Source organism: Oppia nitens, unplaced genomic scaffold (assembly GCF_028296485.1).
Source record: "Oppia nitens isolate AA-2021 unplaced genomic scaffold, nextdenovo-longstitch-racon4-pilon3 scaffold18_pilon_pilon_pilon, whole genome shotgun sequence".
Taxonomy (NCBI): Eukaryota; Metazoa; Arthropoda; class Arachnida; order Sarcoptiformes; family Oppiidae; genus Oppia; species Oppia nitens.
In genome coordinates, this window is record NW_026533197.1 from 1820217 (window position 1) to 1845380 (window position 25164).

Consider the following 25164-nt stretch of genomic DNA (forward strand, 5'->3'; position numbering starts at 1 on the left):
ATTATCCTTTCTTTTCCGACAAACAACTGATCAAAACAGTGATTGCACGCCATTTGGTGTTCGGGAAATGACCCGAAGTGGTCGCAGTGTCAATTGGGCGGAGATTTAAAAATTGCGCGCTTTGTTGCTATTGGTTATGACTTTCAGCCAATCAGAGATCGAGTTTACGACAAATGGCCGAAAATTGCGTAAAAATGAAAAATCGTAAACAAATCGGAAAAACACGAAAATTGGTCCGATTTTCGGGTCCTCGAAGAGCGGCCACTCTTGAGAGGGACATTGTTTTGACACAAGTCGTTGAAAGAGTGCGTTCGGGACAAGAATTGTGGCGTCGATTGTGCGGTGATTCGGACGACGACCAAAATGTTTGTTTCGGTGTTTCCAAGACTTTGTCTGACTTTTATTTCTCAGGATTTCCACGATTTTGATGGTTTCGACGCTTTCGACTGTTCGCCGAAAGGTTCGGTTCGAAAGTGAGCGCTGAGTCGTATTTACGCCAAACTCTCACTGTTTTCCCGCAGAGTCGACGTCCGGGACGACGACACACACGACTGACGACGTCCGAGACGACGCTCAACACGACGTTCGGGACGACACACGTGACGATGCGCCGCATTTGGACACGAATCACATTCAACGACTTCTTCGCAATCGTTGGGAACAAAGAATCCGCCAATTGGTGGCTGAAAAGCAAAAGCCCGAACTGAAGAGTCCAATTCTGCGTAAAGCGCGTCTTCAGGTTAATCCACAAACCATTGCTCGCATTCGAAGCCGAATGACAGCCGAGAGTTCTGTCAATCGAACGAATCCAAGACCGACTCTGGCCAAGTCAGTCATTCTTATTCTCTGATTATAAGTCTAATAGATATTGTGTCCACAGATCGGGTCAACCCGGTGTCATCACGTGCGCGATCTGCACTCAAACCAAATTCTACGCTCACGTGCAGAGACGTTATGGCGTCTTTTCGTGCGAACCTTGTTCCAAATTCTTCGCGCGATTTCTTCGTCAACCGAAACAGTTTTTCTGTTCGCAAAACGGTTTGTCTTCTTCTTGTTCTTGTTGTCCACTTCTTCAATATTACAATAATTGCAAATTCAGGCGATTGTTTGCTTGAGGAGTCGTCGTCCAAGCGATGTAAGGGCTGTTGGTTGAGTCAATGCTTCCAAAAGTTTAAAGTCGAACAAAGCGTTCGTCAAAGCGTTTGTTCGGAATTCGCGCCAAAACTCGTTTCTCCGCCAAACGTCGCGCTCATCACTGGTTTAGATCTCAATTGTTGTAATGATTTTCTAATAGTTTTCTCTTTCAGTCGACACTCAAAGCACTCAAAGCTCTGAAACCATTCAAAACAACAAAACCAATGATAACCACCTCTTAATGGTCGCCCGACCCCAACGCCCGTCCGGACCTCGCGTCAAGCGTGTCTGTCGTTCGGCCGGAACTGCTTCCGGTCTTCGGCGCGCGACTTTCGCCGAATCAGACGATCAAACGGTTGACGTCTTTCTCTTTTCAACGCATGCGCTCTCTTCGCAAGAATGCGATGGATGTCGTTCTGAAGACTGCGTTAAAGACAACAAAAAGTTATCATCGGTTCCAAAGTCTTCGGGAAGACGTTTTCGACCAAACAATTCGAATCAAAGATTTCCGCTTTCAGTCTCTTAAGTGCCTAAAAACGCGTTCTTTATGTAAATAAACGTTATTTATTGCAAATGTCTTTCGCAAACCCAGTCGTCGTCCCGAACGACGTCTTTTCGGTCGTTTCGCGCGTCAACACTCTTCTGCCGTCAAACAGGTCTTCGCTTATCAAATGTCTTGTTCTCTATTCAAACTCCGAATCCTCAGATCCGCCGCTTTCCGTTTACTTCTTTCGTCGCCTCAATGGACACGTGAGTCTTCAGTCGTCGTCCCGAACGTCACGTTTTGGTCAAACCTTGCTTTCAAAGCACTTCAGGTTTTCTCTCTTTTTCCTCATTTCGATTGCATTTTGTGACCACTTTTCGCGCAGTCATCCGATGTCTCGCAACACACAACAGCCGCACATTTCCTGTGTTTGTTGTTGGACGCCGTCAGTCGTCTTCCGCAATCAATTTCCGCAAAGATTTTCTCTCAGATTTCAACCACAGTTTTGATTCCTTCTTTCGATCTTTTTCTCAATTTTCGATTACGTCTTTCGCCTTCACTTTCGTGTCGTTTATTGAGTCGTCTTTTGTCGTCGTCCGGGACGACGTCCAGACGTCCACTTTCTTCTTTAAACTCTTTTATCATTGATTTATCAAAAACTGGAAAAACACATGAAATCCAAGATTGTTCCGCTCTTTTTGTTAGTCTTCCTCTTTTCTCTTCATCTGTTTCTTCACGAAAAAATGTTTTTTCCGATCTTTTTTCTCAAACTATCGAACAATTACTTCAACTTGAAGATGAAAGATCCGTCCATTTCTGGTCACTTGTCGCCTCCCGACTTTGTGTGTCCGCTCACGTGTCCTTCATTCCGGCGGCCACTTTGTTCGGCGCCGCTCTTTCGCTCCAAAAACGCGATTTTCCGCCGAAATATTGTTTTTGGATTTTGGAATCACTTCTTGTTTCGTAAGAATTGATTTTTTTCGAAATTTGAATTAATTTTGATTTGATTTCAGATTAAAAAACGATTTTCTCGTTTTTATTGTGAAAACCAATCGCCTCCTCGACGCCTCCTTCAGCCAATCGTTTTCATGGATTCAAGTTTTGCCTTTTCTTCGAAAATATTTGACTTTTTTTGGACAAAAAACTTGTTTTTCTTTCGACTCTTTAAACGATTTTTCGAACAAAATCTCACAAAACGTTTGTTTTTTTCGTTATTTTTGTGAAATATTTATTTTGTTTTTCATTTTTTTAGATTTTTTCTGAAAACTCTTTTTCCGACTCGACTTTAATGGACGCCCTCCACTGCCTCCGCCTCCTTCATGAGACGTATGTCTGTGAGACGACTTCTCGACTGTTTCGGGACTTTTTATTCAAGTCTTTGACGCGTTTTTACAGTTCGACCGAAACCTTGGAATTGTGTTTAGTTTTGAGGCAAGAATTGAAAAATTGAAAACTTTTTAATACTATTTGTGTTTTTAGACCCGAATATCGTCTTCTTGTTTGGCGAATAACTTGTTCTCTGATTTCTCGACATTCAATCGATTCAAGCGTTTATCGAACTCTTGTTTCGTTCGCGCGTTTGGCCGCTATTCGCGACTCTGACTCAAGAATTCGCACTTTTTGTCGAAAAACTATTCGATTATCGATTAATCGGATTTCAGAATCGATTTTCGATAAATCGAATGAAAAGCAAACAAACGCTGAAATTCAAGAATTGTTTAAAACCAACGAAAATGTGATTCAAATCGAAGAAGAAAAAGGAGAAGAAGAGGAAGAGATCCAAATCTTAGAAGACATTTTCAGACCAATTGTCGAAAGAGAGGACTCAGAACCGAAAAGACGTCGAATTGAACCACAAGAAGCGGAAGAAGAAGTCGAAGAAGTTCTGAAAGATTTTGTTTTTGATTAAAATATTTTAATAAAGTTTAAGAATTGATTCAAGAGATGGCGTTGTTTTGACTTTTTTATAACTAATTCAATGGCTGAACGACGCTTTACGCGTCTTAAGGCATCGCTCTCGGAAACGGCGGCCAAAACCCGAGAGAATGTGTCCCGAGAATTACGACAATCGATGGTTAGTGCGGATTCGGTTGCGGACGACGCGTCTGTTGGCGAAGACTATGAATCGTTTGTTCGCAAAGAAAGCCATCGTTTTGTCGAACGGTTTCCCGAAAACGACATTTCCGTGAGTTTTTTGAATCTTCGACTTAATCTTCATTTTGTTCTTCTTCTAGATTGAAGTGATTCCGCCTTTGGATTCTTCGGCTTCGAATGACTCTTCGGTTATAGCAATGGCTCGTGAATGTTGTCGCCATTTATCGACTGAAAGACGTGTTTTTCGGTTTCAATCGTTCGACGAATTCTTTGGATCTGTTTTTGACATTTGTTCGGAAACAACGATTGGAAAAGGATTGAGAACTCATGCTTTAGAAGAAGTGGACAAAAGTGAAGAATCGAAAGAAATAGTGAGAGAATCGGCAGTTGTTATGAACCGAATGAACGGATTTCTGAGTCTTTGGCGTCAAAGCGATCACTGCTTTCTTTCCTTTTTTCGCGACCGAAAGCGCGAACATCTCATTTGGACTCAAGAAGTCACTCAAGAGGTCCGTCGTTCGCAATCTGTTCTTCACGTCGATTGTCACGCAATCGAACTTCCAGACGAAGAAACAGTGATTAAGTGGCAAAACGACATAAACGGCGCGCGTTTCGACGCCCGAAGATCGTTGTCTCGAATCGGATTGTTGTCATGGAAATCGATTCAAACTTTTGAAAAACAGAACCGATTATCGAATTTGTTTATTGCATATCACGATCTCAACAAAAGAAAAGGACTTTTTTCTAATTTAAAACCAAAACCTTTTTCCACTCTTTTGTCGACAAAAACATTGTCTCAACTGATGGTCACGTGTTTTGCTCTCGAAATTCCCAATAAAGCGCGTGGAGACCTCTTCCGCGCCAAACTGGCCATTTTCGATTCTTCGGGAAAACAATCTTCAGATTTCCGCTTTCGATGCGATGTTTGGCCACAAAAAGCGGTTTTTTGGACGGAAGACGTGTTGAACGACGCGTTTATTGTTTTGCGAATCGAAAGACAACACAACTGCCATTCGGACACTCATTGGGAACCGTTTGCGTGGAGTTTTCGTTCTTTGAATAGCATTTCGAATAACGAAAACTCGGAATCTTTTGGTCCACTCTTTAGAAGCGATTCTTCGAGAATATCTGATGATTCTGTCATCGCTTTTGTCACTTCAGCCGAAAAACCCCGAACTTTGACTACAATTGGCGGACAATTGACGACTAGTTTTCGCCGAATAACAGCCATAGATATGGACGCCATTCGTGTGGATCGTCTTCGTCCCCGTGATTGTCCTCCTGAAGCCGTGAATCACGTTCTGTTTGTGTCTCCGGTCAGTCTTCGCTACGAATCGCAGAAATTGTTCCCAAAGGCTCGGAATCTTCAGCTTTCGGTCGAACTTCGAGATTCTGATTCTTCGGAATCCATTTCTCTTTCATCTCTGAATGGAATTCAAACTCAAGTCTTAACTTCAGTTCAAAAACATAATCCAAATCCGGATTTCAATGAAGAAATTCGAATTCAATTACCGAATCATATTTCAGACAAACTCCACGTGTTGTTCACCTTTTCGCACGTGTCCTGCAAGAAGGAATGCGTTCGTCACGCCGTCGGCTATTCCTGGCTTCCGATTGGTCGTCACTCGACGTCCACTTCGGCCGTTCTCTCCGTGTTTGGATCCCTTCCTCAAGGATACCTTTCGTGTCAGTCTTTGGGTTTAGGAAAAGGTCTTTCAATGCCAGACACGAAATGCGTCGCAAAAGACGTCTTTAAACTCAATCTTCGTCTCAACTCTTCTCTTCTCTCACGTGACGCTCAACTCAACGCCGCCGCCGACTGTCTTGCAAAACTCACCCGCGCTGACGACGGGCGCGATCTGTCGCGTCTCGTGTCTCTTGAAGCCGCCGTCGGACGCCATTTGCGGTCTCTGACCACTTGTGACGTCACAGAACTCGTGCGTTTCTGTCCGATTGTCGTCCAATTAATGCTCGATTTGGTCGTGACGTCACTCAACGCTGACGTCAGACTTGATGCTTTCTTTTCTGTCATCCGATTGGCTGAACGTCTTCAACACCGCTCTGACGTCATCGCGCGCTTTGTGGACATGGATTTCCGAGTGCCGTCGGTTGTTGACTCTGCAGCTCACGAGACTCTGGCCGCTACTTTGGTTAGTCTTCTGGATAGTGTTGAAAGCAGTGAAGAGGAGTCGCGTCTCGTTTTGCGTCACTTATGGTAAGTCGTGTTCCGATTGGTTGTTTGTCTGAATCAGATCCCGCCTCTAGGTTTCCGCTCCGCCTTCTGGTCAAAGCTCTGGTCCAATGGCTTTTCGACAACAGTCTGTTCTCCGCCTTTCGTGAAAACCGTTTTTCCCGCAAATTCTCGTTAATCACTCGACAATTGGTTTCTCGCGTGACGCGTCTCATAACTCAGTGGTCACGTGCAGATGAAAGTCAATCCGCGAATCGAAGTCTTTCGCACTTTATTTGTCGACTTTTGTCTCTTTCCGATCGCTCCGAAGCCTTCAATTTAGCCGATTCTCATCTCCGGTCTCTCTATTCACGAGACGTTCTTCTTTCCGAACTCCGCCTCCATTTTCTGGCCATTCTTCTTTCTCACGAACATTTAGTCGCTCTTTCAGACTCCGCCCCCTCTCTGTCCCGCCCTGACGCCCACTTTCTTCCGCAACTCCTATTTCGCGAACTACGCCACGCCCTCAGTCAAAGTGTTCGTCACGTGCGTCAACTGGCCGTTCAGTTATTGCGTAATTTGTTGGCCAAACACGCTCTGGACAGACGTTATTCCGACCGCAAAATCTTGCGCCGAGTTGTCTCTCTCTACAGACCGACTATGGATGTCATCGCTGCTCACGTGACTCCTCTCCTGGACACTGCTTCTGAAGACCCGAATCGACGAACGGACGAAATTCCACAACACGCGCGTCATCACTCACTTCCCGCGCGATTCGATGTCTTAAATGGCGACGAATTAAGAGATCTTTTGATTTGTTTTGCTTTTCAAACGTCTCTTCTTTCGAAACAAGATTTCAGACAACTTTCCGCTTCCGCTCGCGAACGCCTCCTTATTGTCATGGAAACCATTGTCAACACTTTCGCCTTCAAGACCGACGCCATGACTGCCGACAGCCGCTCCCGAACTCTTCCATCCGCTCTTCAATCTCAAGATTTACAAGTTTTTCTTTGTCGTCAGAATCTATCGGTTGAAACAACGATCATTGCTTTGCGTTCTCTTCGTCTAACGGTTGCGTCTATCGGGACGACGGATGCGGACGACGAAACACAACTTTTGCTGCGGAGAAGCGCTTCTCTCGTCGTTTGTCTTTTATCTCATTCCCAAAGCCCTCCTCTCGTTGTTCACATCTTTGACGTCATAGCACTGATGGCACGTGACTTCCCGAAGCAGTTCTTCTCTCTTCACGCGTTATTCGCGCAAATCGTGGCCAAAGTTGTCGAGTACTGCGACTGCGCTCTAAAGCCGGTCCGCGACGCGGGAGTTGACCTTTTGGTGAGTTTTTGTCTGTTTGTTTGGATGAATGAATTGAAATGACTTTTCTGCCGACAGTTCTCTCTGTTTGTGCTCGACTTCAAGCGGACGCGATTCGAGACAATAGTTTGCGTCTCGAGAGTGGCTTCTCTCCATAATCGCGATCTTTCGCGCTTCCAGTCGGCTCTGACCCGATTACAATCTTTGGCCGACGCACACGAAATGTTTTCACAAGAAGACCAACGATTGGCGCAAACGGTTTGCAGAGTTCGAGACATTCTCAGAGCAACGCATAGAATCCGAACCGAATGTCGAAATGCCTTTGAAAACTGCGAACTTCGGCTCTTTCTGGCCAACTCTTACGCTCAGACCAGTTGGGCTTTGAGGCGGACTTGGATTGAGAATTTAGCGGCCGTTCATTTGCAGAACGGTGATTGGCCAGAACACGCCATGTGTTTGTGTCACGCAATCGCTATTCTTGTGGAACAATTACGCGCYAAAGGAGTGGTTCTTCCGAATGCACGACAATCTGTTGGAAGCGTTTCGCCGAATGTCGCAAATGACGACACGAGAGTCGAAAGCGACGATTGGTTGGAAGCCGAAGACTCGAGTCATGTGACTCTCGAGTCTTTGGAGCGTTTAATCGACGAATGTTGCGATTCGTGAGTCAGAGTTCACTCAAACTTCTTAACCTTTGACCCCTTTATCTCGCAGTCTCGACAAAAGCCAACTTTTCGAATTAGCGCCACATCTTTTGCAAGTTCTTGTAGACCACGCGCGCCTCCACTCTGACCACAAACGGTAATAGAATGAACTGAACTGAAACTGAATCCAATCTCTAATCCATTGATTCAATAGTTTATCCATTTTATACACGCGATTGTCTCGAATGCATTGTCGCGCTCTCGAAGCCAACGAATCGGGTCGACGTTTATTCGACACTTATTTCCGGTAAAACTTTGATTTGATTGTTTGATTGGTTAATTTGTAAATTTGTTTATCCAATCAAAAGCGTCGCTCATTTCGGTTCTCAAAACTCTGAATACGTTTATCGCGAATCAAAAGCCGTTTCTTTGGCTGAAATGACAGCAAAACTCCAAAGACTTCATCCAAACGCCACTATTGTCTCCGACTGCGACGCCGACGCCGTCTCCGAGTCGGCCATTGTCGTCACACACGTGACTCCATTGGCCGACGGCGCGCGGGACGATTTGGAGAGATTTGTGGGACAAAAGAGATTTGTTTACGAACAGCGCATCTCAAGGGAAGGATTCGCTCGAGAAGACGTCCAAAACCAGATGAAACGACGTGTTGTTCTTCACACCTCTAATTGGCTGCCATTTTGTGTAAAACGAGTTCCAGTTGTCGACAGAAAAGACACTGTTTTGCAACCAATAGAAGTGGCAATCGATGAAATGGAATCTCGAGTTCAACAATTGGAACGCGTCCTGACTTCGGCCGACGCCAAACACCTTCAGCTCGTACTTCAAGGATCCGTTTCGGTGACAGTCAATTGCGGACCTGTGGCCTACGCCCGCGCTTTTCTGCGTCCGAATGCCGAAAGCGAATCGAGAGAAGAGCGCAGACTCCGAACGGCTTTCGCGCGTTTTCTGAATGCTTGTGAGCGCGCACTCAAAGCGAACGAACGTCTGATAAAATCGGATCAAACGGAATATCATTCGGCACTGAAAGAGGCGTTCGAAAGAATGCGAGCGGAAGTCGACGTCGAAGGAGACGGAAAGAGAACTTCAGTTCAGATCTTTGACGTCATTTCCGGCTCTTCTTTGGCCTGAATTTGCGTCCATTTTATTTACATAAAAACACCCGAAAACACGTGACCAAAACCGCCGCCATAGCAACAGACGCTTGAGAGGCTGAAGACGTGACGAAAGCGAAGACATTGGATTTGGTTGATCCGAACTGATTGTGAGCCACAACTGATACTTCATAGTTGCCATCTTTGTCCAAATTCCGCAAAACGAATCGTTGAATGTGCACGTGATCGGCGTTAGAGGCGTCGGGTTGAACGGAAACAGCCGTCCATTGCGTCGAATCCAATCTTCGGAATCGCAAGTCATAGGCTGTGATTGGAGATTGAGATCGAACGCGCCATTCAACCGAATATCTGTCGCAAAAACAAGTCTTTAGTCTTTTAGTCAAGTCTTCTCTCTCTTACTCTTCGAGACCGCCGGCCAACGGCGCTGACGTGAATTGCGGTCGTCCCGGACGTCCAGTCACTTGAACGACGGCTTCATTGGTTCCAATTGAGTTATTGGCTGAACACGTGTAGTTGTCGTACAATTGATTGGTGACGTTGCGAATGGTCAGGACGGCGGAAGCGTTTACTCGACGGAAACGGAAATCGTCGGAAGGCGTTAAACGCGTTAATCCCCGACGCCATTGAATGTCGGCCTAAAAACCACTTCAAAGTCAACAAAAGATCAACAAATCAATGGACTTACGGCCGGTTCGGCGTCAACCGCACATATCACGTCTACCGAGTGACCAACCGGCGCATGAATCAGGTCAGGATCGGCACGAACTTCGGGTTTATCTGAGGATTAGTCAATGGATTAGTCAATGGATTAGTCAATGGATTAGTCAATGGATTAGAGAGTGGATTAGAGAGTGGATTAGAGAATGGATTCTTACGGAGAAGACGAACACGAAATTCGTGATGAGTTTGACCTAAAATTCAATAAAAACTAAATTAAATGAAAACCAATTGTTTCTTAAATACCGATTGCATTGACTGCCGAACACTCGTAGACGTCGTCATCCATTCGAGTGGTCTTCGAGATCATGAGTTCGGGTCCGGAACCGATTGTCACCGAAGACTGCAATCAAAGAGTTATTTGTTTTGATTTCTAAACGAATTACTGGTCTTTACTTTGGATTTTCTCCATTCAATGGTATCGGCTTCGGCTTCGCACTTGAGGTGAACGGGTTGACCGACGTGTAGAACGAGATCAGGACTCGAAGGAAACGGACGGATGTGCGGCGGTCCTAATAATCCAGTTATTAATCGATTAATCGATTGATTGGTTTGTTTCTCACCGACGACAACGACGTTGTAAACGATTTCTTGCGGAGGATTTGTCGACACTTGACAACTGTATTCTCCGGCATTTTCGGGTCTAAATGCGCGAATGACAAGAGATCCCTTGACGTCATCTCTGGAAATGCGGTCATCTCTATGAATACGAAGATTTCCAGCGAAAAGAACGTGCGATCGATTGAATTTCCAGAGAATCACAAATTCTCCTAAAATCAAGACAAAAGACATTCCAAACAATCAAACACTCGATTCGAACGATGTTTTTATACCCAAATCGTGAACTTCACAAAACAGTTCTACAAAACAGACAACAAATCAATCATTCATTCAATCAGTCATTCATTGAATACAAACCGACGTCTTCTCCCTCGCGAACCACGCGTTGACCCTTAAAACACATTCACATAATAACAACACTTTCGGCGCCAATACTATCAATACTCACGCCTTGAGACACGAATTGAGGTTCATTAGTGGCCGGACGCTCTTCGGGACGGACACCTGAGTATTAGACCTTTAGATGAAACCAAATGCAAATCAAAGACAACCAAACCTGCAAAACAACCGAATAATGCAAAACATAGGACCAGACCAGCGGCCAAATTGATGGACATTGTGTTGAAGGATGTGTTGACGCCCTGAACCAAACAAAAGGGGGCGGAGTCTCGCAAACAACAGATGGCGACTCTGTTTCGCGAAAACCAAAGAATTTCATTGTTTTTATTTTCCGATTAAACAAAATCATTAAAAACGTCTTCAGATTCTGACATTTTGGCCGAAGTCGAGATCCGATTGAATCCAAAGTCAAGATCCGATTGAATCCAAAGTCGAGATCCGATTGAATCCGAAGTCGAGATCCGATTGAATCGGAAAAAGCGTTTCGCAAGCGATCGAAGAATAAAAAATTAGAAAAGTTTTGATTTTTCGATTTATTGTCCATTTCTGACCAACAAAACGGTTAAAATCCCCAAAACATAAGCCACCTGTTGATTAAATTCTTAGATTCTTATTCTTAAGACATTCTTAAGTCCATTCTTACCACCAATTTGTGAGTTTCGCCGATAATCACTGGCCATCGACTGTCTGTTGATGTCTCTGTAGGTAACATCAAAAGAACGAGACAAACAATGGCCGCAATGGCAGAAAGCATTGGATTCGACGAGTGATTGACTGTTCCATTGAAGGGTACGTCGGAAAGGGACGCAGCGACCGACGGCAGCGGTGCAAATGCGTCGTCGTCCGGGACGTCGTCTTCGGCGCCAAAAGTGACGTCCAGTTGTCTCTGGCCGTGACGTCGCGCGCCTTCCGTTTCGCGAACTGTGATTAAAAACTTTTCGGTAGTAATTGTGTCACGTGTTAGTCGAACGGCTCTAAGAAATGGCGTTTAGAAGACTATATGTTCTATAAAGAGATGAATAGAGACTTACATATCGAGACAATGTCGCGCTCTGACCACTCCTTCCGAAGACGATAACGAAAAAGACGTCGGATTTGTGGCCAAAACTGTAAAACAAAATAGAGTTTAATCTAAAAAGAGATTTATTTTGAACTGACTTTGAAAACGAAGCGCAAAGTCGTATGGATTGTACAAAGAGATGGATATCGCGCGCATCCGTCGGGAAAAACGCAAAGCATTCGGAAAAACAAAGACCGGAATCATTGCCTCTTATTTATTGACATAATTATCACGTGATTAGCGAACGATTGTGTTTCTGAACGAAGTGTTGTCTTTCAACGAATCGCAATGAGTCTTGTATTCCATTACAGTATTCGGCGGTAAATTCAAAACACGTCGTAAAGTATCGCGAATTCTAACCGTCGTTTGAGAGTCAGAAGCCGTTCGGTTCCAAACAGATATTATGTCCTCTAAGAACAAATTGTCACATCATTTGTCTCTTTATTATCACCGAAGGATCAAATACTGACCTTGAAATCGACAAGAGACAACTGCACCGCAGATTTCGTGTCCGACCATAAACTGTTCTCCTGTTTTGAAAAATCGCGTCATTCTTTGACAATCGAATCCTTGTCTTAGTTCTGGTCTTTAGAGCGACCAATACTTACCGAGAAGCGCGAGCAACAGGTTTTCCCAACAACGCGAGGCCAGACCTGAAATCGACGGCAAATCAGAAAAGACGGAACAACAACAAGAAGAAGAGGAGGATGTTTACCTTTACGCAAGCGAACGATCCATTTTCCGCCATCTTTGTTGGCGTCGTCCTAAAGAAGAATCGGAAAACAATAATCGATAGTTGGAAGACACGAGACGGACAACAGACCTCCCACATCGGGCGAATGCCGTGTTTGAAGACGTGAAGATCGCAATGACCGGTCAATTCATTCGGTCGAACGAGATGTGAATAAATGGCCCAAAACTGGTCAACAGTTGCGAAAGAAGCGATTGCTTTGAGGTTTTGGTCGTAGGGTTGGTTTGCCGGCGCTTTTCCCGGCGCACGACGGCTAAACCAGATCTGATACTTGAATTGCAATTTCTGAAAGACAGGCGAATGAGATCCGTGTCTTGAGATTGACGTAAAAGACGGGAAAAACGCGCAAAACTTACTTTGTTGTCGTTATCGGCGGCCATGACTAAAGAGGAGACGCCATCTGGCGACTCAAACACAAAATAGCGATGGGAAGTGATTTATTATTGGCTAAGAATCGGGCCAGTGGTCACATGACGGACTGAATGAGGCGGTGACACACGTGTTTGTATTGCGAGGCGTCGCCCGAAACGCGACGCAAAACCAGTCGATTTGCGGACCACTCGAGAGCTATTTGGATGTCGTTGTCGTCGAAAGCAATCACATCTCGAGCGCCACTGAAGCGCGACAACAGACGCGTTGCGGCCGCCAAATCATCCACACAGATGGATCCACTGCCCGTCGTCGACAAAGCGGCCGACGCGTCTCTGGCCAGACTCTGCAGAGAAGTATAATGTGGAACATCTGATCGCGAAGTCGAAGCGCCGGCCGATGGATAGGTTTGTCGCAAATGACGCGACAAAGCGAACGAAACGCGACGGTCTGTTCGGAAAAGACAAACGAAAGTCATTTTAGATGTAAATTTAGAGACAGAACTCACTGTCTTCTTGCCATCGATGAAGACGTGACTCTTGAGGTTCATTCGCTGAGACATTGGCTTCGAGATTGGGTTGAGACGACACGTGCTGAAAGTCGACGGGAGGCGGAAGAATCGGAAACAAGGCTCCCGTGTCCGCATCCGTGACTGCAATCTGCGGCGCAACCGGAGATACGGGAGACGACCGGAACGACTGCGGCGGAGTCAACAACAGCGGAACCGTCGTGGCGCCCAACTCTTCGGATATGAGAGGAAGTGTTGGCGGAGGAGAAGATGGCAGAGAAACAGAAGGCGTGGCAATTGGGGAACAAACGGAGTGAATGGGGGAAGTCTGGAGAGACGGCGGAGAAGACACGCAAAGCGCGCGAAGTTCGGTCTGAAGCGAAGAAATGGAGATTTGCGGTCCGCGGACGCAAATGGAAGCGCCGTCTGATGCGCGACGACGGCTTCTGCGGATCAACAACGGATTAGCAAAGGATTAAGAAAGGATTAATGGATTACCGTTCATTAGAGACAACTGAAGTGACACTGGCGATTCCCGAACGTCTTTGACGACTCACGAGATCGTTTGCGTCGGTAAGAGAATGACGTTTTCTTCTTTGATAAGAAGATGGCGGCGAAGACTGATTCGCAGAAAATGAAAAGACGGACGCACTGGACGTGACGGACGGTTCTCGACTATCGATTCGGGTATAGTTGGCCTGGCCGTCCGATGCACGTCGACCCATGTCTCTTCCTGCCATTAACAAGACGTTCGGCGGTCTCAACAGATCCATGTGAGCCAAAGGATAATTGGGCGGCGCCAGAGGCAGATTCGCGATGGGCGGAGGCGCGGCCGCAGTGGGAGGAGTCAGGAAGAGTAAGGGCGGAGTCACCAATTGGTTGTGAGAATTGGCGGACGAAGAGTTGGTTTCCATTGGACCGAAAGTATGTCTTCTAAGCGGAGAAGCGACTGTTAATAAAGGAGTTGAAGGCGTGTCCGCACGCTCTACAACACCAGTTGTTATCGACGACTTGCGCTGACCAGCAGTCGACGGCACGAGCGGCAAAAGCGGCGGAGAGGGCGGAGCAGAGTGCGGGGGCGGATGACCAGAATCGGAGACCAAATGATAAAGCGCGTAATTGTGGTCAAAAGCACGCGTGCGCACTGACTCGCTGACACAAGACACGTCCACTTGCAACTCCCGAGCGACCCATTCGACAAGAGTCATGTCAATGTCGTCCACTTCTTCGGCCGTCGAGTCGGGAGTTGCGGTGGAAGTGGAAGAAGAGGTTCGAAGCCAACGGTGTTGTCGAACTTGAGTCAAAGAGAAGCGTCGATCTGGATCAGTTATCAACATATGACGGATCAGATGTTCACAATCAGATGACATAAAGTACGGGATTCGGAACTTTCCGGCCAAAACACGGGTCTTTAGAGACTGGAGAGTGTGTCCGTCGAATGGCAAAGCACCGCAAACCAAGACATACAAAACCACTCCCAAAGACCAAATGTCCGCTTTTGGACCCGAATAGTGCCGGCCTTCGAACAACTCGGGCGCCGCGTATGGAGGAGATCCACACCACGTGGCCAACAGTGCGTCACGTGAGAAGTAGTTTGAAAACCCGAAATCCGCTAATTTGACAGTTCGCAAGTCGGCCGAAAGCAGCAGATTCTCGGCCTTGAGGTCGCGGTGCACAATTCCCTGGCGGTGCAGGAAGTCCACGGCCGCTATGATTTGCGCGAAATAGTCGCGTGCGGCCGACTCCTGCATTCTTCCATTGGCCACCAATTGGTCAAAGATCTCTCCGCCCGCACAGAACTCGGTCACAAGCATCACGTGTTGCGCCGATTGCATGACCTGGTACAGACGAAGAATGTGTCGATGCGGTCGCGTGCGTTTCATGATGTCCACTTCACGCTGGAGTTTTCGCGTTTGATCCGCGTCCAGAGCTCGGGTGGAGATGACCTTGATGGCGACCTGATCCCGAAATGCGAATTCAATTACACAATATATAGACAAATAATAACAACCTTTGAACCCGTGATGGCGTGTTTGGCCAGTTTGACGACAGCGAAGTTTCCTTTACCTAAAGGCAAACGTTTGAGTCATTCATCCATTTCACACACAAACAACTCACCGATCGTTCGGACCAATTCGTAATGTCCGACGCGAACGGGAATCGATGTTTCGTCGGCCATTAGCGCAGAGTGCAGAGCGCGCGCGCGCAATGACGTCAGAGTGCGTCAGAAATGCGTTTTTATTGAGTCATTCAGTCGTCGTTCTCGTCGCGCGCCGTCTGCGCGTCCGCCACATACAGTGCCGGGTCGATGACCTTGGGAATGGGAGCGATGGTGGTCGACAGTTCGGCCTCAATGCGGTGCAATTGGTGGCGGTCATCGTAAGTGATGAGATTGATGGCCACTCCGAGATGTCCGAAACGTCCCGACCGTCCGATTCGGTGCAAATAAGTTTCGGCCATTTTGGGGAAATCAAAGTTGATGACCACATTGACGGCTTGGATGTCGATTCCACGCGTGAAGAGGTCGGAACAGACGAGATTGCGACACAAACCGTTGCGGAAGTCGTGAAATACGCGGTTGCGATGCGGTTGCGGCATTCGGGCGTGAATGTAATAACACGAATAGCCGAGTTCGGCGATCTTCTTGGCCAACAGTTCGACGCGTTGCGTGGAATTGCAGAAAATGATGGACTGATTGATCTGCAGTTTCGAAAACAAAGTATTCAAACAGTGAACTTTCTGTCTTTCCTGGACGAACGCGTAATACTGAGTTACGCCCTTTAGTGTCAACTCGTCCATCAAATTGATTTCATGCGCTTGACGAAGATGGCGGCGCATAAACTGCTCCACCGTTACCGGAAAGGTGGCCGAAAACATGAGCACCTGGCGGTCGGGAGGCAAGTGGCCGATCAACATGTCGAGCATTCCCTTGAAGTCTTGCGACAAGAGTTTGTCCGCTTCGTCCAACACCGCGATTCCGCATCTCTCCATTACGGCCACCTTCTTCTCGATCAAATCCAAGATCCGACCCGGAGTCGCAATTACCACGTGCACGTTGTCGTAGATGCGCATGATGTCGTCCTTGAGGTTGGTTCCGCCCGTCGTGACCATCACTTTGGCTCTCATGTGTTTCGACAGTTCCAAACAGATCTGCGACGTCTGTAACGCCAGTTCACGTGTCGGAACAATCACAAGAGCCTGAATGTGCGGAACAGTCACATCCACTTTCTGCAGTAACGGAATCACGTAGGCTCCCGTCTTTCCCGTCCCGTTCTTGGCTCTGGCCACGACATCGCGACCCAAAAGCGCCACAGGAATGGCCGCCTCCTGAATGGGCGACGGCCTCTCCCAACCCTTTTCGAAAATGCCCATCAGCAGTTCGCGATTCAGACAAAACTCGTCGAATTCATTGCCACGAGTGGCCGTCACGTCCGACGTCTGCGGCCGCATATCCTTCGGCGGCGCCTTCAACTGACTCTTCCAGTCGTCCCTAAAAAAGCGGTATTCGGTTAGCATTCGGTAATTGGCTTTGTTCTCGACAATTGACTCACTGTTTGAGACCATTGTTGCTGTGAGTGGTGATCATCGTTGCCATTGTTGCGATCGCTTCTGAATCTCAAATCAAATGACTTTCATTGGAGTGAATGACAAGTCTTTTATAGAGAGATGAATGACAAGAGTTGAGACAAATTCAAAGTCGGACTCAATGTTTGACACAAACAACCAATCATTGCAAAGATGGCGACCAATGAGTTCACGACAAACACTGCCCTCTCGTGACAAACACTTTCACACCAACAGATGGCTCACTCACTCACGTGACTCACAAACAAATGTCTTTAGAAGAGAGAACTCTTGTAAGTCTTCTTCCGAATCACTTCTTTCACTAATAATCGCCAACTCATAGGTTGTCCGCAATTTGGACGGCGTTTCCCGCGATTTGTTGGTCGAGTTGTTCAATCAGGTCAGTCAATAGACAACCACTTCTTGTACTTACTTTTGATTTCCATTCAAAGGCCGGACCCGTGAGTAATGATTGTCTTTTGAGTCTTTTTTCCCGAAACTGATTCTTAAACCTCAAAAGGTGGTCAATGTTGTCTTGAGAACGGACTTCGCGTACATTGAATTCGAACATAAAGTGTCTGTCGGTTACTCTCTGTAAGTGTTTGTCATTTCTGTCTCGTTTTGACCGATATTTTCCCGATTTAGAGCTCTTTTCGAAGGAATCTATATGTTTGGTCGTCCTCTTCATCTCGAGCCCAAAGTCCGCAACGATTCGGTTTGAAATCAGTTCTCAAATCTCCAGAATCTCTTACTTTCGGTCTTTTTTCAGTCCAATTACCACTTCGTCGGAGCTCTCAATCAGTTCAATCACGTGATGCATTACAATCCCGACTTTTTCCGTCAGTTCGCGCGAGAAGATTCGCATCGGGACACAGAGCGACGCCGAGACGTCGACCACCGGCGTTCGGGTGGACGGGACGAGCGAAGAAAGCGTTTTTAAAGCTAAAAGACTTTTATTGATCTCAAATAAGACTAATATCTAAACCAATAAAACTTTCCGCGCAATACTTCGTAATCTTCCAATTGTTCGATTGGACCGAATCCCGCCACAACTGGACATCTGTCCCACACGTGTTCCGTCAACACGTCCCGCACCTTACGAGCGTCCACTGCGAGCACGTGATCACGCCATTCGCCGAATGGGACGCGACGTCCGAAAGCCAGGACTTGAGAGCCGACATTTCGCGCGCAAACGACTGGATGTTGTTCTTGACGTGCGTTTTGCGTTAGAATGGTATTCTTTGCGCGAATCAATTCGTTTTCCGTGATTTCCTGACAAAAGCGTTTCCATTCGTAGAGTAAATGCCAAATAACGTCTTCTTGTTTCATTCGTTCGACAACTAAATAACAGCCGAAGAGTCCTGTGTCCGCAAATGAGTGACTAAAAGCGCGGAAAGAATGCGTCAAATGATCGGCCGAAGAACACAACGCCAAATACGACGAAACATCAGTTCCACCGCCGAAACTGCGATCCCATTGTCCCAAAAGCTAAACAACAAAATTACTAATTCTTCACTCAAATCACATGACATGACATGACTTACAGCTGCGGACAATTCCAAAGCAATGCGATCATTGGTTGCCGTAATCGGCGATCCCTCGACGGCTATAGCAATATGAGCTAAAGGCATGGCGTCGTCTCGAATCCGAATGTCTGAACCGGTGTATCGACTGCGGGGATGAATCGGCACTTGCGTCCTGTCATAAGTGGCCGTCACTGAACCGAAGTGTTGTTCAACGGCGCGAACACTTGAGAAGCAGAAGAATATTATTTAATTCCGATTAATAACTACTTAATTACCATTCATTATGATCGACGTCTCCGACCGCTGAAACCACGACTCGCGGTCCCTTTACGTGTGCACTGACGTGATTCAGCAGATGATCACGTGTAAGAGTGTCCACAACATGTGAACGACCGACGGCTGGAAGAGAAAGACCTGTGTTTTGAAACGCCATTGAATACAGAGAATTCATTGCAACCACTTCTCCGTCGCCATCTTCGTCACGCATGCGTTGTAGCAATCGTTGCCGACTTTGGTCAATTAGTCCGAAGTCAGTGTTGGTCACTAATTGGCCCAAAACCTCGACAGCGGCCTTAAGATCGGCTGATAAACAGTGGACTGAAAGCCATGTCTTATCACGTCCAACCTGACCCGTAAGCTGAGCCCCAATTGACGCCAATCTCTGTGCATTCGCTTTGTCTAACATTGAATGCAACCAAAGAGCAGTCGTTCCCGAAGTGTCTTCCGTCTCGTGACGCGAACCAACGTCTATTGTCACATTCACGCCAACAGTTGCACCGCCTGTATCTTCAGTGGCCACTCGCAATCCATTCTTCAGTTCCGTCTGATTATTACGTCTGACGTCTGGCACCGAAACGGCGGCCGAAAAGCGCCGAAATTCTGGTTTTGGACGCAAAGCTCGCGACGCAAATCTCAAGAGTGTTGTCGCCATTTGTCACGTCCTTTGCGAATGACTCCCAATTACTGCACACGAGTTTTGTTCACAAATCACGTTACTTTTATTTGTAAGCTTTTGGTTCCCTTCGCGTGCTTTCTGTGACCAGAATTGCCGTTCAAAGTGTTGAACAGTTTCGGCATTCGTTGAGTTCAATCACCGATTGGACGGTTGTCTCAGTTATTGGACATCCATTTCCACAAAGACTTTAATATCAATAGAGAATTGAAGACTTTGAGTGACTTTCAAATGTCCTCTAAATCTTTGAATGACTTGTTCTGTCTTTTGCCGCCAAATGAGATCCAAATAACACGTATTCTTGTTCTTCGGCCACAACTCTCTCCATCTTTGTGGTGATCGGAGTGCGGGCGCCGCATGAGCGCCACATCCGGTGACGCGATGCGCAATGGAGTGTCTTCTCCTCCGCGAACAGTCGTCACAAGAAGTTCTTTGATCTGTTCTTCGGGAAAAGTAAGACAAGATTCTGTTTAGATTAGTATTCAATTGAGACTTACTTTCAGGACAAATACACTTTTGATTCCGAGCGCGCGATTCTTCCGATTCGTTCCGTTGATTTGCAAACTATCGAAACGCCCGCCGAAGACCACGAGTCTTCGTCTTCTTCTTCTGTAGTCAAACGCGATTCCGTCGTTCGCCGTCTTGATGTGCATCATTCGGTGCGCGTGGACGGCCGTTTCCGCAATCCGTGGACCACGTGGACGCCACCATCTTTTGCTAATATCTTGAAGTTTGGTTTAGCGCGAGATCGCAGTCGAGTTCCGCCTAAAGAGGTTCAAACTTCGAGACTTTTAGTCCGATTCTAACCATTCTTTCAATAGGACTTGGATCTGGCCCTTCCAATGGTCCGCCCCGACTTCCGCGCCCCACCCGCCGACGCTCTGTCACTCACGTGGTTGGGGCATTCGACTCTTGTCGCGCGTTTTGACGGCATTTCTCTCATTTCCGACCCGATGTTCTCAGACCGCGCATCGCCATCGCAAGCCGTTGGTCCGAAGCGATATCGCGCGCCGCCGTGTTCTGTACACGACTTGCCGTCCGATTTGGACGCAGTTGTCATATCTCACGCTCATTACGACCATTTGGATAGAAATTCTGTCACTCTTTTGAACGCACGTTTTGGATCAGATCTTCGTTGGTTTGTTCCTCTGGGTTTAGCCGATTGGATGAGTGGTGTTGGCGTTGAGAATGTGGTAGAGTTGGATTGGTGGGAAGAGAACTGTGTTTCAGACAAAAGCGATGGTAAGACTCGACAACTCTTTTCCTCTTTTCTCACTCTCTCTTAGTTTCGTTTGTCTTCACTCCGACTCAACACTGGAGTCAACGCACGCTTACAGATGACGGACATGTTTTGTGGGGAAGTTGGGCCGTTGTTGGTCCGACACATCGCTTTTTCTTTGCCGGAGACACCGCTTATTGCGATGTTTTCCGTCAAATCGGACGAATGTACGGACCGTTCACTGCGGCCGCAATCCCGATCGGCGCATACGAACCTCGATGGTTTATGAGACAACAACACGTCGAACCGGCCGAAGCGGTTCGCATTCATCAGGACATCGCCAGTCGTTTCTCTTTGGCCATTCATTGGGGAACCTTTGCGTTGGCCAATGAGGTGAATGATCTTAGAAATAGACAATTCTCAAGACAACAACAGATAACAATTCAAACCTGTTTTCCAGTACTTCTTAGACCCACCCATGAAACTGCGCGCCGCTCTTGAGAGCGCACATCTCGAGGCCAACAGTTTCGCCACTTTTCTTCACGGAGAAACTCGACTCGTGTATCGCGACGGACGCGTCGAACGATCGAAAACCAAAGATTTTATACTTTAATTCATTTTATTCAATAAATCAATTCAAAACATTATATTCTCTTTGATGTCTTCTCCGCCGATACGTCGCCGTAACGGCCAATATCAACGCCACAGTCAATACCGTAACCAATACTAACATCACTACCGTTTGCGCACTCATCACGTCTGTCATGACTTTTCCCGATTCTTCAGACACTTGGGTTTCGGTCGTCGTCTCAATTGTCTCTTTTTGCTTATCTACTGAAGGTTCGGTTCCCGATTCTTCGTAATTACTCGCATTTTGAATCTTCGCTGTTTTGATCTCAATTGTGACAACCGATGGTTCGGTTCGCGAATGCGTTTCAAATTCAAACACAAACTCCGAGTCTTTTATTGCATTTCTGATTTGATCTTCACTTTGTTCCACTTTGACGATACTTTGTTCCATTGTTGTCTCTCTTGTAACAACCGATGGTTCGGTTCCCGATTCTTTCGGGTCTTTGTCTTTTGCATCACTTTGTTCCACATTTCTTGTGACAATTGATGGTTCGGTAGACTCTTGACCGACATTTCGACGATTTGTTACATTTCTTATTTGTGAATCGTTTCCAACACTTTCTAAAATGTCATCCAAACTACTCGAAAGTCCAATCATTGATTCAGAACGAAGACATTCCTTGTCTAATATCATTGGTGTCAAGTCTTCGGGTTTCAATCGGTTCTGAAATAAATATCAGATTTAAACAGAACTAAACTTTAATCGCAGACAAACCGGAAAAAGAAGACGAGGAATACGAAAATAGATGTTTTCACTCAAGAGATACACAAAGTTGTTGTCATTAAAAGCCGATTCAATCACTTGAGGAAAGTCGTGACGAATGACTCTTAAGTCGATGGCATTCGGGAAGCGATTACTGATATGCCATAAATGAAACCAATTGTAAGTCCAGATGCGATGTCCTTGAAAACAAACAAAATCGAAACAATGGATTTATATGGGAAACAATATATACCTTCGAAGAGATACAGAGAACTGCATCGAGACGGAAAACAAGTGGAACCGTCTTCGAGAAGAAGCACTGCATCGATTCGTTTGAGTTGTGGGAAGAAAGAAGACATGGGTTTCGGCTCTTTGTTCAACCAAAACATATGTTTCTGAAGATTGAATCAAATTGTAGAATCAAATCAGAGATTTTGAGAACTATTACCTCAAAAACTACAGAAACGCCAGTTTCGATGTCAATCACGCGATGCCTTCCGTCGGCCCATTTCGGTGGAAGGTTTGGACAAAAAGTGCCGAAAACGGGAGTCAAGAGAATGAAAAGGAAAATGATTTGCATTTCAATAGTTTTGTCAGTATTTGTGAGTAAAAAAAGAGTCAACTCTTGAACTGAAAGTCATTTCGACTGAAAAGACGTTTTATTTATATTTATTTACATTCAATGCTTTCGTTTCATTCAAAACTCATTCTTCTGAAGAGAACTTTCTCTTCCGTCTAATGTTTCATCCATTCGTCGATTATTATCTGCGGATAACATGAGAATACCTCCGAATACATCCATTAATTTCTCGGGCAAAGAATCCTTTAGTTCTGAGGCCAATATTTGCGACGAATTTTCTAAATTTCTGATCTCTTCTCTGATCCCCGCAATGGCTGACGTCACTTCTGTCCGAAAACTTTGTTCGCATTCAACCAGTTGTCGACGCATTGCTTCCAAAGCCGCCGAACAATCTTCTCGAATAGAACTGACGAGTCTATCAACAGATCCTTCCATCCGCGCCATAGTCTCGCGTGTTTGGCGCGCCTCCAACTCGAGCGCCGTCTTGTGTGTCCTCCAATCGGCAGCCGTGGCGTCGCAGAGTGTTCTCCACTCTTTGACATCTCGACTTTCGGCATTCAATTGCGCGGAAATAGTATTCAAACAGACATTCATTTCAACTGTTTTTTCGTTAACTAAAACCCAAACAAACTCTTAATCAAAGATTTGACACCAATTTCTCACCTGAAGTCTGATTCGTCGCAATCGTCTGACCGCTGGTCAAAAGCTCGGTAAGCACTGCGTGTGACTGCGCGAGTCGTTCGCAGATGTCGTCCACGCGCTTCTGACTCTTCAAAGTGTTTCTCGAAATCTCTTTTAGCGAACAATTGATGGCCTCGTCGTCCGGCGTTCTTTCGTTCAACGATTTCAATACCAAATCTTGTTTGTTTAGCAACGCTTCCAATAAAGACACCACTTTTCGGCCGTTCTCTGCAGACAAACGGTCAACAGATGTCCTCCTCAATGATCACATGACTTACCGTCGATGTCACAAAGCTTTTCAATCATATTTTCACTTCTGTCCACTTCTATGCTTTCGAATCGCTTCTCCGACCGAACCACATCCAAATGTCTTCGGCACTGATCGTAGGAATAGAGCTTAAGTCCAGAGTCGCACTCCAGACACGCGGCGTTGACATCGCATTTAATGGAGTGCTTTGAGTGACGGAAACACACCTAAAGACCAGAAAAACAATTAAAAATCACAAATTCAAGACTTAGTCCTCAGTCTTGAGTCTTACTTTCATTTCGCGACTGGAGTTGGCGTCCGTCACGTCGGGACTGTTGGGCGTTCGCGGGGCTATTTTGGCGACGTAATGAAAGACCATTTTGGCCGTATCGACAACATTTGGTCCCGACATCACTGCTTAAGTCGATAAACAACTAATCAAAGGCTTGTCTTTCGCCACAAGAGGGCGACAGATGTCTCACAGATGTCAACAAAACTGATGTCTCTTTACGACGATCTCCTCATTGATGACCACAAACGCGACGACAGCGACGGTATACTCAAGATATACTCAAGAGTCTTGTGTTTGACCACTGTTGGTGTTTTCCGTCTTTAGGTTGGTCCTCAAGTGATAGTCGACGTCTTTTAGCACAACATTTGCAAAACAGAAAAACACAACAAAACAAAAGCAAAACAAATAAGACTTTAATTCCGACCAAAAAAGCCGAAGACTCGACGCCTGTCATCACTGCTATCAATATCTCTTCCTATAAGGACAGCAAAGGAGCGCTTTTAGGCGGAGAATGGGATGTCAGTCAGGAATACGACCCGATTTGGGCCAATGATTACGAAAAACTCAGAAATGAAAGACAAAAACACGACAAAAGCCGTCGACGCGATCGTCAACCTTCCGGACGTCCACTTGGACTCGACTACGGCGACGATTCAGACGAAGAAACCAACAACAAAGATGAGCGTCGCGGCGGAGCCACTATTGGTCAGTGTTTAATAGATTCAACAGATTTAACAAAAGTCTTGAATTGAATCCAATGACAGCTCCTCCTCCTTCACTCATCGAACATTCGGCTAATTCGGACAACAATTCCGCTAATTTTGGTTCAATTGCCGCCAAAATTATGGCTCGAATGGGTTATCGCGAAGGACAAGGATTGGGTCGCGAAGAACAGGGAATGAGTTCTGCGCTTTCCGTCGAAAAGACATCAAAACGCGGCGGAAAAATCATAAGCGATGTTTCGCAGACATTAATGCCTCCTCCACCGCCTCCTTCGACCACCGAATCCATCACTGAAATCATGAAAAACCCGTCTAAAGTCGTACTTTTGAGGAATATGGTCGGTGGCGGCGAAGTCGACGAACTATTAGAAGAAGAGACTAAAGAGGAATGCGGAAAATACGGAGAAGTCATCTCTTGTGTCATATTTGAAATGCCAGTCGGCGTCGCAGAGGACGAAGCCGTTCGCATATTTGTTGAGTTCCGTCGAGTCGAGTCGGCGATCAAAGGTCAGTCTTAAACAACATTTCAAATCAAATAATCAAATAAAGTCTTCGCAGCTGTTGTTGACCTAAACGGTCGTTATTTTGGAGGACGAGTAGTGAAAGCAAACTTCTTCGACGTCGAAAAATTCAAAAAATCTGAATTAAAGGACTAATTGTTTATTTATTTATTTGATTGTCATTTGCTTTAAGTTTTTTACAAAATCTGA

The 25164-nt window shown here is 46.1% G+C and overlaps 14 protein-coding genes across 14 annotated transcripts; 6 read left to right on the plus strand and 8 right to left on the minus strand.

Annotated features, from left to right (window-relative positions):
* Positions 1–110: 110 nt before the first annotated feature.
* On the plus strand, positions 111–1723 carry LOC128965718 (uncharacterized). Its single transcript, XM_054312467.1, has 6 exons — positions 111–365; positions 412–460; positions 522–828; positions 881–1038; positions 1100–1258; positions 1308–1723. Exons 1-6 carry the CDS (start codon positions 174–176, stop codon positions 1658–1660), a joined length of 1218 nt encoding a protein of 405 aa, XP_054168442.1. The 5' UTR covers positions 111–173; the 3' UTR covers positions 1661–1723.
* On the plus strand, positions 1642–3565 carry LOC128965713 (uncharacterized). Its single transcript, XM_054312462.1, has 6 exons — positions 1642–1790; positions 1841–1949; positions 2004–2581; positions 2632–2815; positions 2871–3049; positions 3098–3565. The coding sequence occupies exons 1-6, from the start codon at positions 1708–1710 to the stop codon at positions 3525–3527; spliced, it is 1563 nt and encodes a 520-aa protein (XP_054168437.1). The 5' UTR covers positions 1642–1707; the 3' UTR covers positions 3528–3565.
* On the plus strand, positions 3554–8989 carry LOC128965906 (dedicator of cytokinesis protein 9-like). The gene is made up of 7 exons (XM_054312683.1): positions 3554–3803; positions 3853–5927; positions 5978–7217; positions 7275–7858; positions 7911–7997; positions 8055–8147; positions 8209–8989. Exons 1-7 carry the CDS (start codon positions 3597–3599, stop codon positions 8987–8989), a joined length of 5067 nt encoding a protein of 1688 aa, XP_054168658.1. The 5' UTR covers positions 3554–3596.
* LOC128965717 (limbic system-associated membrane protein-like) lies at positions 8944–10933 on the minus strand. The gene is made up of 11 exons (XM_054312465.1): positions 10808–10933; positions 10700–10755; positions 10609–10642; positions 10524–10550; positions 10254–10460; positions 10087–10202; positions 9937–10033; positions 9849–9884; positions 9659–9750; positions 9373–9608; positions 8944–9321 (listed from the first exon to the last, which is right to left on the minus strand). The coding sequence occupies exons 1-11, from the start codon at positions 10866–10868 to the stop codon at positions 9003–9005; spliced, it is 1281 nt and encodes a 426-aa protein (XP_054168440.1). The 5' UTR covers positions 10869–10933; the 3' UTR covers positions 8944–9002.
* A 54-nt stretch (positions 10934–10987) lies between these two features.
* Positions 10988–11914, minus strand: LOC128965721 (motile sperm domain-containing protein 1-like). The gene is made up of 4 exons (XM_054312470.1): positions 11809–11914; positions 11682–11757; positions 11294–11624; positions 10988–11237 (listed from the first exon to the last, which is right to left on the minus strand). The coding sequence occupies exons 1-4, from the start codon at positions 11912–11914 to the stop codon at positions 11184–11186; spliced, it is 567 nt and encodes a 188-aa protein (XP_054168445.1). The 3' UTR covers positions 10988–11183.
* LOC128965722 (eukaryotic translation initiation factor 4E type 2-like) lies at positions 11893–12904 on the minus strand. Its single transcript, XM_054312471.1, has 6 exons — positions 12818–12904; positions 12534–12746; positions 12426–12474; positions 12319–12363; positions 12181–12240; positions 11893–12120 (listed from the first exon to the last, which is right to left on the minus strand). Exons 1-6 carry the CDS (start codon positions 12839–12841, stop codon positions 11948–11950), a joined length of 564 nt encoding a protein of 187 aa, XP_054168446.1. The 5' UTR covers positions 12842–12904; the 3' UTR covers positions 11893–11947.
* Positions 12868–15574, minus strand: LOC128965711 (serine/threonine-protein kinase SIK3 homolog). Its single transcript, XM_054312460.1, has 5 exons — positions 15457–15574; positions 15350–15405; positions 13837–15296; positions 13339–13784; positions 12868–13280 (listed from the first exon to the last, which is right to left on the minus strand). Exons 1-5 carry the CDS (start codon positions 15515–15517, stop codon positions 12928–12930), a joined length of 2376 nt encoding a protein of 791 aa, XP_054168435.1. The 5' UTR covers positions 15518–15574; the 3' UTR covers positions 12868–12927.
* Positions 15538–16993, minus strand: LOC128965716 (ATP-dependent RNA helicase me31b-like). The gene is made up of 2 exons (XM_054312464.1): positions 16890–16993; positions 15538–16828 (listed from the first exon to the last, which is right to left on the minus strand). The coding sequence occupies exons 1-2, from the start codon at positions 16931–16933 to the stop codon at positions 15589–15591; spliced, it is 1284 nt and encodes a 427-aa protein (XP_054168439.1). The 5' UTR covers positions 16934–16993; the 3' UTR covers positions 15538–15588.
* Positions 16994–17112: 119 nt separating this feature from the next.
* LOC128965724 (RNA-binding protein 7-like) lies at positions 17113–17842 on the plus strand. Its single transcript, XM_054312473.1, has 6 exons — positions 17113–17195; positions 17246–17302; positions 17355–17363; positions 17423–17496; positions 17548–17617; positions 17672–17842. Exons 1-6 carry the CDS (start codon positions 17172–17174, stop codon positions 17840–17842), a joined length of 405 nt encoding a protein of 134 aa, XP_054168448.1. The 5' UTR covers positions 17113–17171.
* LOC128965715 (cytochrome b-c1 complex subunit 1, mitochondrial-like) lies at positions 17819–19418 on the minus strand. Its single transcript, XM_054312463.1, has 3 exons — positions 18704–19418; positions 18447–18651; positions 17819–18390 (listed from the first exon to the last, which is right to left on the minus strand). Exons 1-3 carry the CDS (start codon positions 19357–19359, stop codon positions 17875–17877), a joined length of 1377 nt encoding a protein of 458 aa, XP_054168438.1. The 5' UTR covers positions 19360–19418; the 3' UTR covers positions 17819–17874.
* A 70-nt stretch (positions 19419–19488) lies between these two features.
* LOC128965907 (N-acyl-phosphatidylethanolamine-hydrolyzing phospholipase D-like) lies at positions 19489–21212 on the plus strand. Its single transcript, XM_054312684.1, has 5 exons — positions 19489–19833; positions 19884–20153; positions 20202–20622; positions 20667–20992; positions 21060–21212. The coding sequence occupies exons 1-5, from the start codon at positions 19738–19740 to the stop codon at positions 21210–21212; spliced, it is 1266 nt and encodes a 421-aa protein (XP_054168659.1). The 5' UTR covers positions 19489–19737.
* An 18-nt stretch (positions 21213–21230) lies between these two features.
* LOC128965909 (uncharacterized) lies at positions 21231–22565 on the minus strand. The gene is made up of 4 exons (XM_054312685.1): positions 22381–22565; positions 22186–22327; positions 21945–22132; positions 21231–21893 (listed from the first exon to the last, which is right to left on the minus strand). Exons 1-4 carry the CDS (start codon positions 22510–22512, stop codon positions 21231–21233), a joined length of 1125 nt encoding a protein of 374 aa, XP_054168660.1. The 5' UTR covers positions 22513–22565.
* Positions 22566–22574: 9 nt separating this feature from the next.
* LOC128965987 (uncharacterized) lies at positions 22575–23914 on the minus strand. Its single transcript, XM_054312783.1, has 4 exons — positions 23733–23914; positions 23472–23667; positions 23176–23421; positions 22575–23126 (listed from the first exon to the last, which is right to left on the minus strand). Exons 1-4 carry the CDS (start codon positions 23850–23852, stop codon positions 22630–22632), a joined length of 1059 nt encoding a protein of 352 aa, XP_054168758.1. The 5' UTR covers positions 23853–23914; the 3' UTR covers positions 22575–22629.
* Positions 23859–25122, plus strand: LOC128965988 (splicing factor 45-like). The gene is made up of 4 exons (XM_054312784.1): positions 23859–23994; positions 24057–24437; positions 24497–24961; positions 25013–25122. The coding sequence occupies exons 1-4, from the start codon at positions 23925–23927 to the stop codon at positions 25108–25110; spliced, it is 1014 nt and encodes a 337-aa protein (XP_054168759.1). The 5' UTR covers positions 23859–23924; the 3' UTR covers positions 25111–25122.
* The last annotated feature ends 42 nt before the right edge of the window (positions 25123–25164 follow it).

Bases quoted from the DNA above. Each gene is read 5' to 3' on its own strand.
- LOC128965715 (XM_054312463.1), bottom strand. From the start codon at position 19,359: ATGGCGACAACACTCTTGAGATTTGCGTCGCGAGCTTTGCGTCCAAAA. The intron at 18,652-18,703 runs GTAATTAAGTAG...CTGCTTCTCAAG, and splicing joins GACGTCGATCATAATGAATG to TGTTCGCGCCGTTGAACAAC. The intron at 18,391-18,446 runs GTAAGTCATGTC...TTTGTTGTTTAG, and splicing joins CTTTGGAATTGTCCGCAGCT to CTTTTGGGACAATGGGATCG.
- LOC128965722 (XM_054312471.1), bottom strand. From the start codon at position 12,841: ATGGCCGCCGATAACGACAACAAA. The intron at 12,475-12,533 runs GTCTGTTGTCCG...ATTCTTCTTTAG, and splicing joins GCATTCGCCCGATGTGGGAG to GACGACGCCAACAAAGATGG. The intron at 12,364-12,425 runs GTAAACATCCTC...CGTCGATTTCAG, and splicing joins GATCGTTCGCTTGCGTAAAG to GTCTGGCCTCGCGTTGTTGG.
- LOC128965907 (XM_054312684.1), top strand. From the start codon at position 19,738: ATGAGCGCCACATCCGGTGACGCGATGCGCAATGGAGTGTCTTCTCCT. The intron at 20,154-20,201 runs GTTCAAACTTCG...TTCTTTCAATAG, and splicing joins GTCGAGTTCCGCCTAAAGAG to GACTTGGATCTGGCCCTTCC. The intron at 20,993-21,059 runs GTGAATGATCTT...CCTGTTTTCCAG, and splicing joins CCTTTGCGTTGGCCAATGAG to TACTTCTTAGACCCACCCAT.
- LOC128965713 (XM_054312462.1), top strand. From the start codon at position 1,708: ATGTCTTTCGCAAACCCAGTCGTCGTCCCGAACGACGTCTTTTCGGTC. The intron at 1,791-1,840 runs GTCTTCGCTTAT...CCGAATCCTCAG, and splicing joins ACTCTTCTGCCGTCAAACAG to ATCCGCCGCTTTCCGTTTAC. The intron at 2,816-2,870 runs GTTTGTTTTTTT...TCATTTTTTTAG, and splicing joins CGAACAAAATCTCACAAAAC to ATTTTTTCTGAAAACTCTTT.
- LOC128965718 (XM_054312467.1), top strand. From the start codon at position 174: ATGGCCGAAAATTGCGTAAAAATGAAAAATCGTAAACAAATCGGAAAA. The intron at 366-411 runs GTTTGTTTCGGT...TTTATTTCTCAG, and splicing joins ATTCGGACGACGACCAAAAT to GATTTCCACGATTTTGATGG. The intron at 1,259-1,307 runs GTTTAGATCTCA...TTTCTCTTTCAG, and splicing joins AAACGTCGCGCTCATCACTG to TCGACACTCAAAGCACTCAA.
- LOC128965711 (XM_054312460.1), bottom strand. From the start codon at position 15,517: ATGGCCGACGAAACATCGATTCCCGTTCGCGTCGGACATTACGAATTG. The intron at 15,297-15,349 runs GTTGTTATTATT...TTTCGGGATCAG, and splicing joins ACGCCATCACGGGTTCAAAG to GTCGCCATCAAGGTCATCTC. The intron at 13,785-13,836 runs GTAATCCATTAA...GTTGATCCGCAG, and splicing joins TCAGTTGTCTCTAATGAACG to AAGCCGTCGTCGCGCATCAG.
- LOC128965909 (XM_054312685.1), bottom strand. From the start codon at position 22,512: ATGCAAATCATTTTCCTTTTCATTCTCTTGACTCCCGTTTTCGGCACT. The intron at 22,133-22,185 runs GTATATATTGTT...TTTGTTTTCAAG, and splicing joins TTCTCTGTATCTCTTCGAAG to GACATCGCATCTGGACTTAC. The intron at 21,894-21,944 runs GTTTGTCTGCGA...TATTTATTTCAG, and splicing joins TTCCTCGTCTTCTTTTTCCG to AACCGATTGAAACCCGAAGA.
- LOC128965987 (XM_054312783.1), bottom strand. From the start codon at position 23,852: ATGTCGGGACCAAATGTTGTCGATACGGCCAAAATGGTCTTTCATTAC. The intron at 23,668-23,732 runs GTAAGACTCAAG...TCTGGTCTTTAG, and splicing joins ACTCCAGTCGCGAAATGAAA to GTGTGTTTCCGTCACTCAAA. The intron at 23,127-23,175 runs GTGAGAAATTGG...TTTGGGTTTTAG, and splicing joins TGCGACGAATCAGACTTCAG to TTAACGAAAAAACAGTTGAA.
- LOC128965988 (XM_054312784.1), top strand. From the start codon at position 23,925: ATGTCAACAAAACTGATGTCTCTTTACGACGATCTCCTCATTGATGAC. The intron at 24,438-24,496 runs GTCAGTGTTTAA...ATCCAATGACAG, and splicing joins TCGCGGCGGAGCCACTATTG to CTCCTCCTCCTTCACTCATC. The intron at 24,962-25,012 runs GTCAGTCTTAAA...AAGTCTTCGCAG, and splicing joins AGTCGAGTCGGCGATCAAAG to CTGTTGTTGACCTAAACGGT.
- LOC128965721 (XM_054312470.1), bottom strand. From the start codon at position 11,914: ATGATTCCGGTCTTTGTTTTTCCGAATGCTTTGCGTTTTTCCCGACGG. The intron at 11,758-11,808 runs GTCAGTTCAAAA...TTTGTTTTACAG, and splicing joins CTTTGCGCTTCGTTTTCAAA to TTTTGGCCACAAATCCGACG. The intron at 11,238-11,293 runs GTAAGAATGGAC...TTTAATCAACAG, and splicing joins GCGAAACTCACAAATTGGTG to GTGGCTTATGTTTTGGGGAT.
- LOC128965716 (XM_054312464.1), bottom strand. From the start codon at position 16,933: ATGGCAACGATGATCACCACTCACAGCAACAATGGTCTCAAACA. The intron at 16,829-16,889 runs GTGAGTCAATTG...CCGCTTTTTTAG, and splicing joins AGCAACAATGGTCTCAAACA to GGACGACTGGAAGAGTCAGT.
- LOC128965717 (XM_054312465.1), bottom strand. From the start codon at position 10,868: ATGTCCATCAATTTGGCCGCTGGTCTGGTCCTATGTTTTGCATTATTC. The intron at 9,885-9,936 runs GTATTTAAGAAA...ATTGAATTTTAG, and splicing joins TTCGGCAGTCAATGCAATCG to GTCAAACTCATCACGAATTT. The intron at 9,322-9,372 runs GTAAGAGAGAGA...TTTTTGCGACAG, and splicing joins TTGGCCGGCGGTCTCGAAGA to ATATTCGGTTGAATGGCGCG.
- LOC128965724 (XM_054312473.1), top strand. From the start codon at position 17,172: ATGTCTTTAGAAGAGAGAACTCTT. The intron at 17,196-17,245 runs GTAAGTCTTCTT...GCCAACTCATAG, and splicing joins CTTTAGAAGAGAGAACTCTT to GTTGTCCGCAATTTGGACGG. The intron at 17,497-17,547 runs GTAAGTGTTTGT...TTCCCGATTTAG, and splicing joins GTGTCTGTCGGTTACTCTCT to AGCTCTTTTCGAAGGAATCT.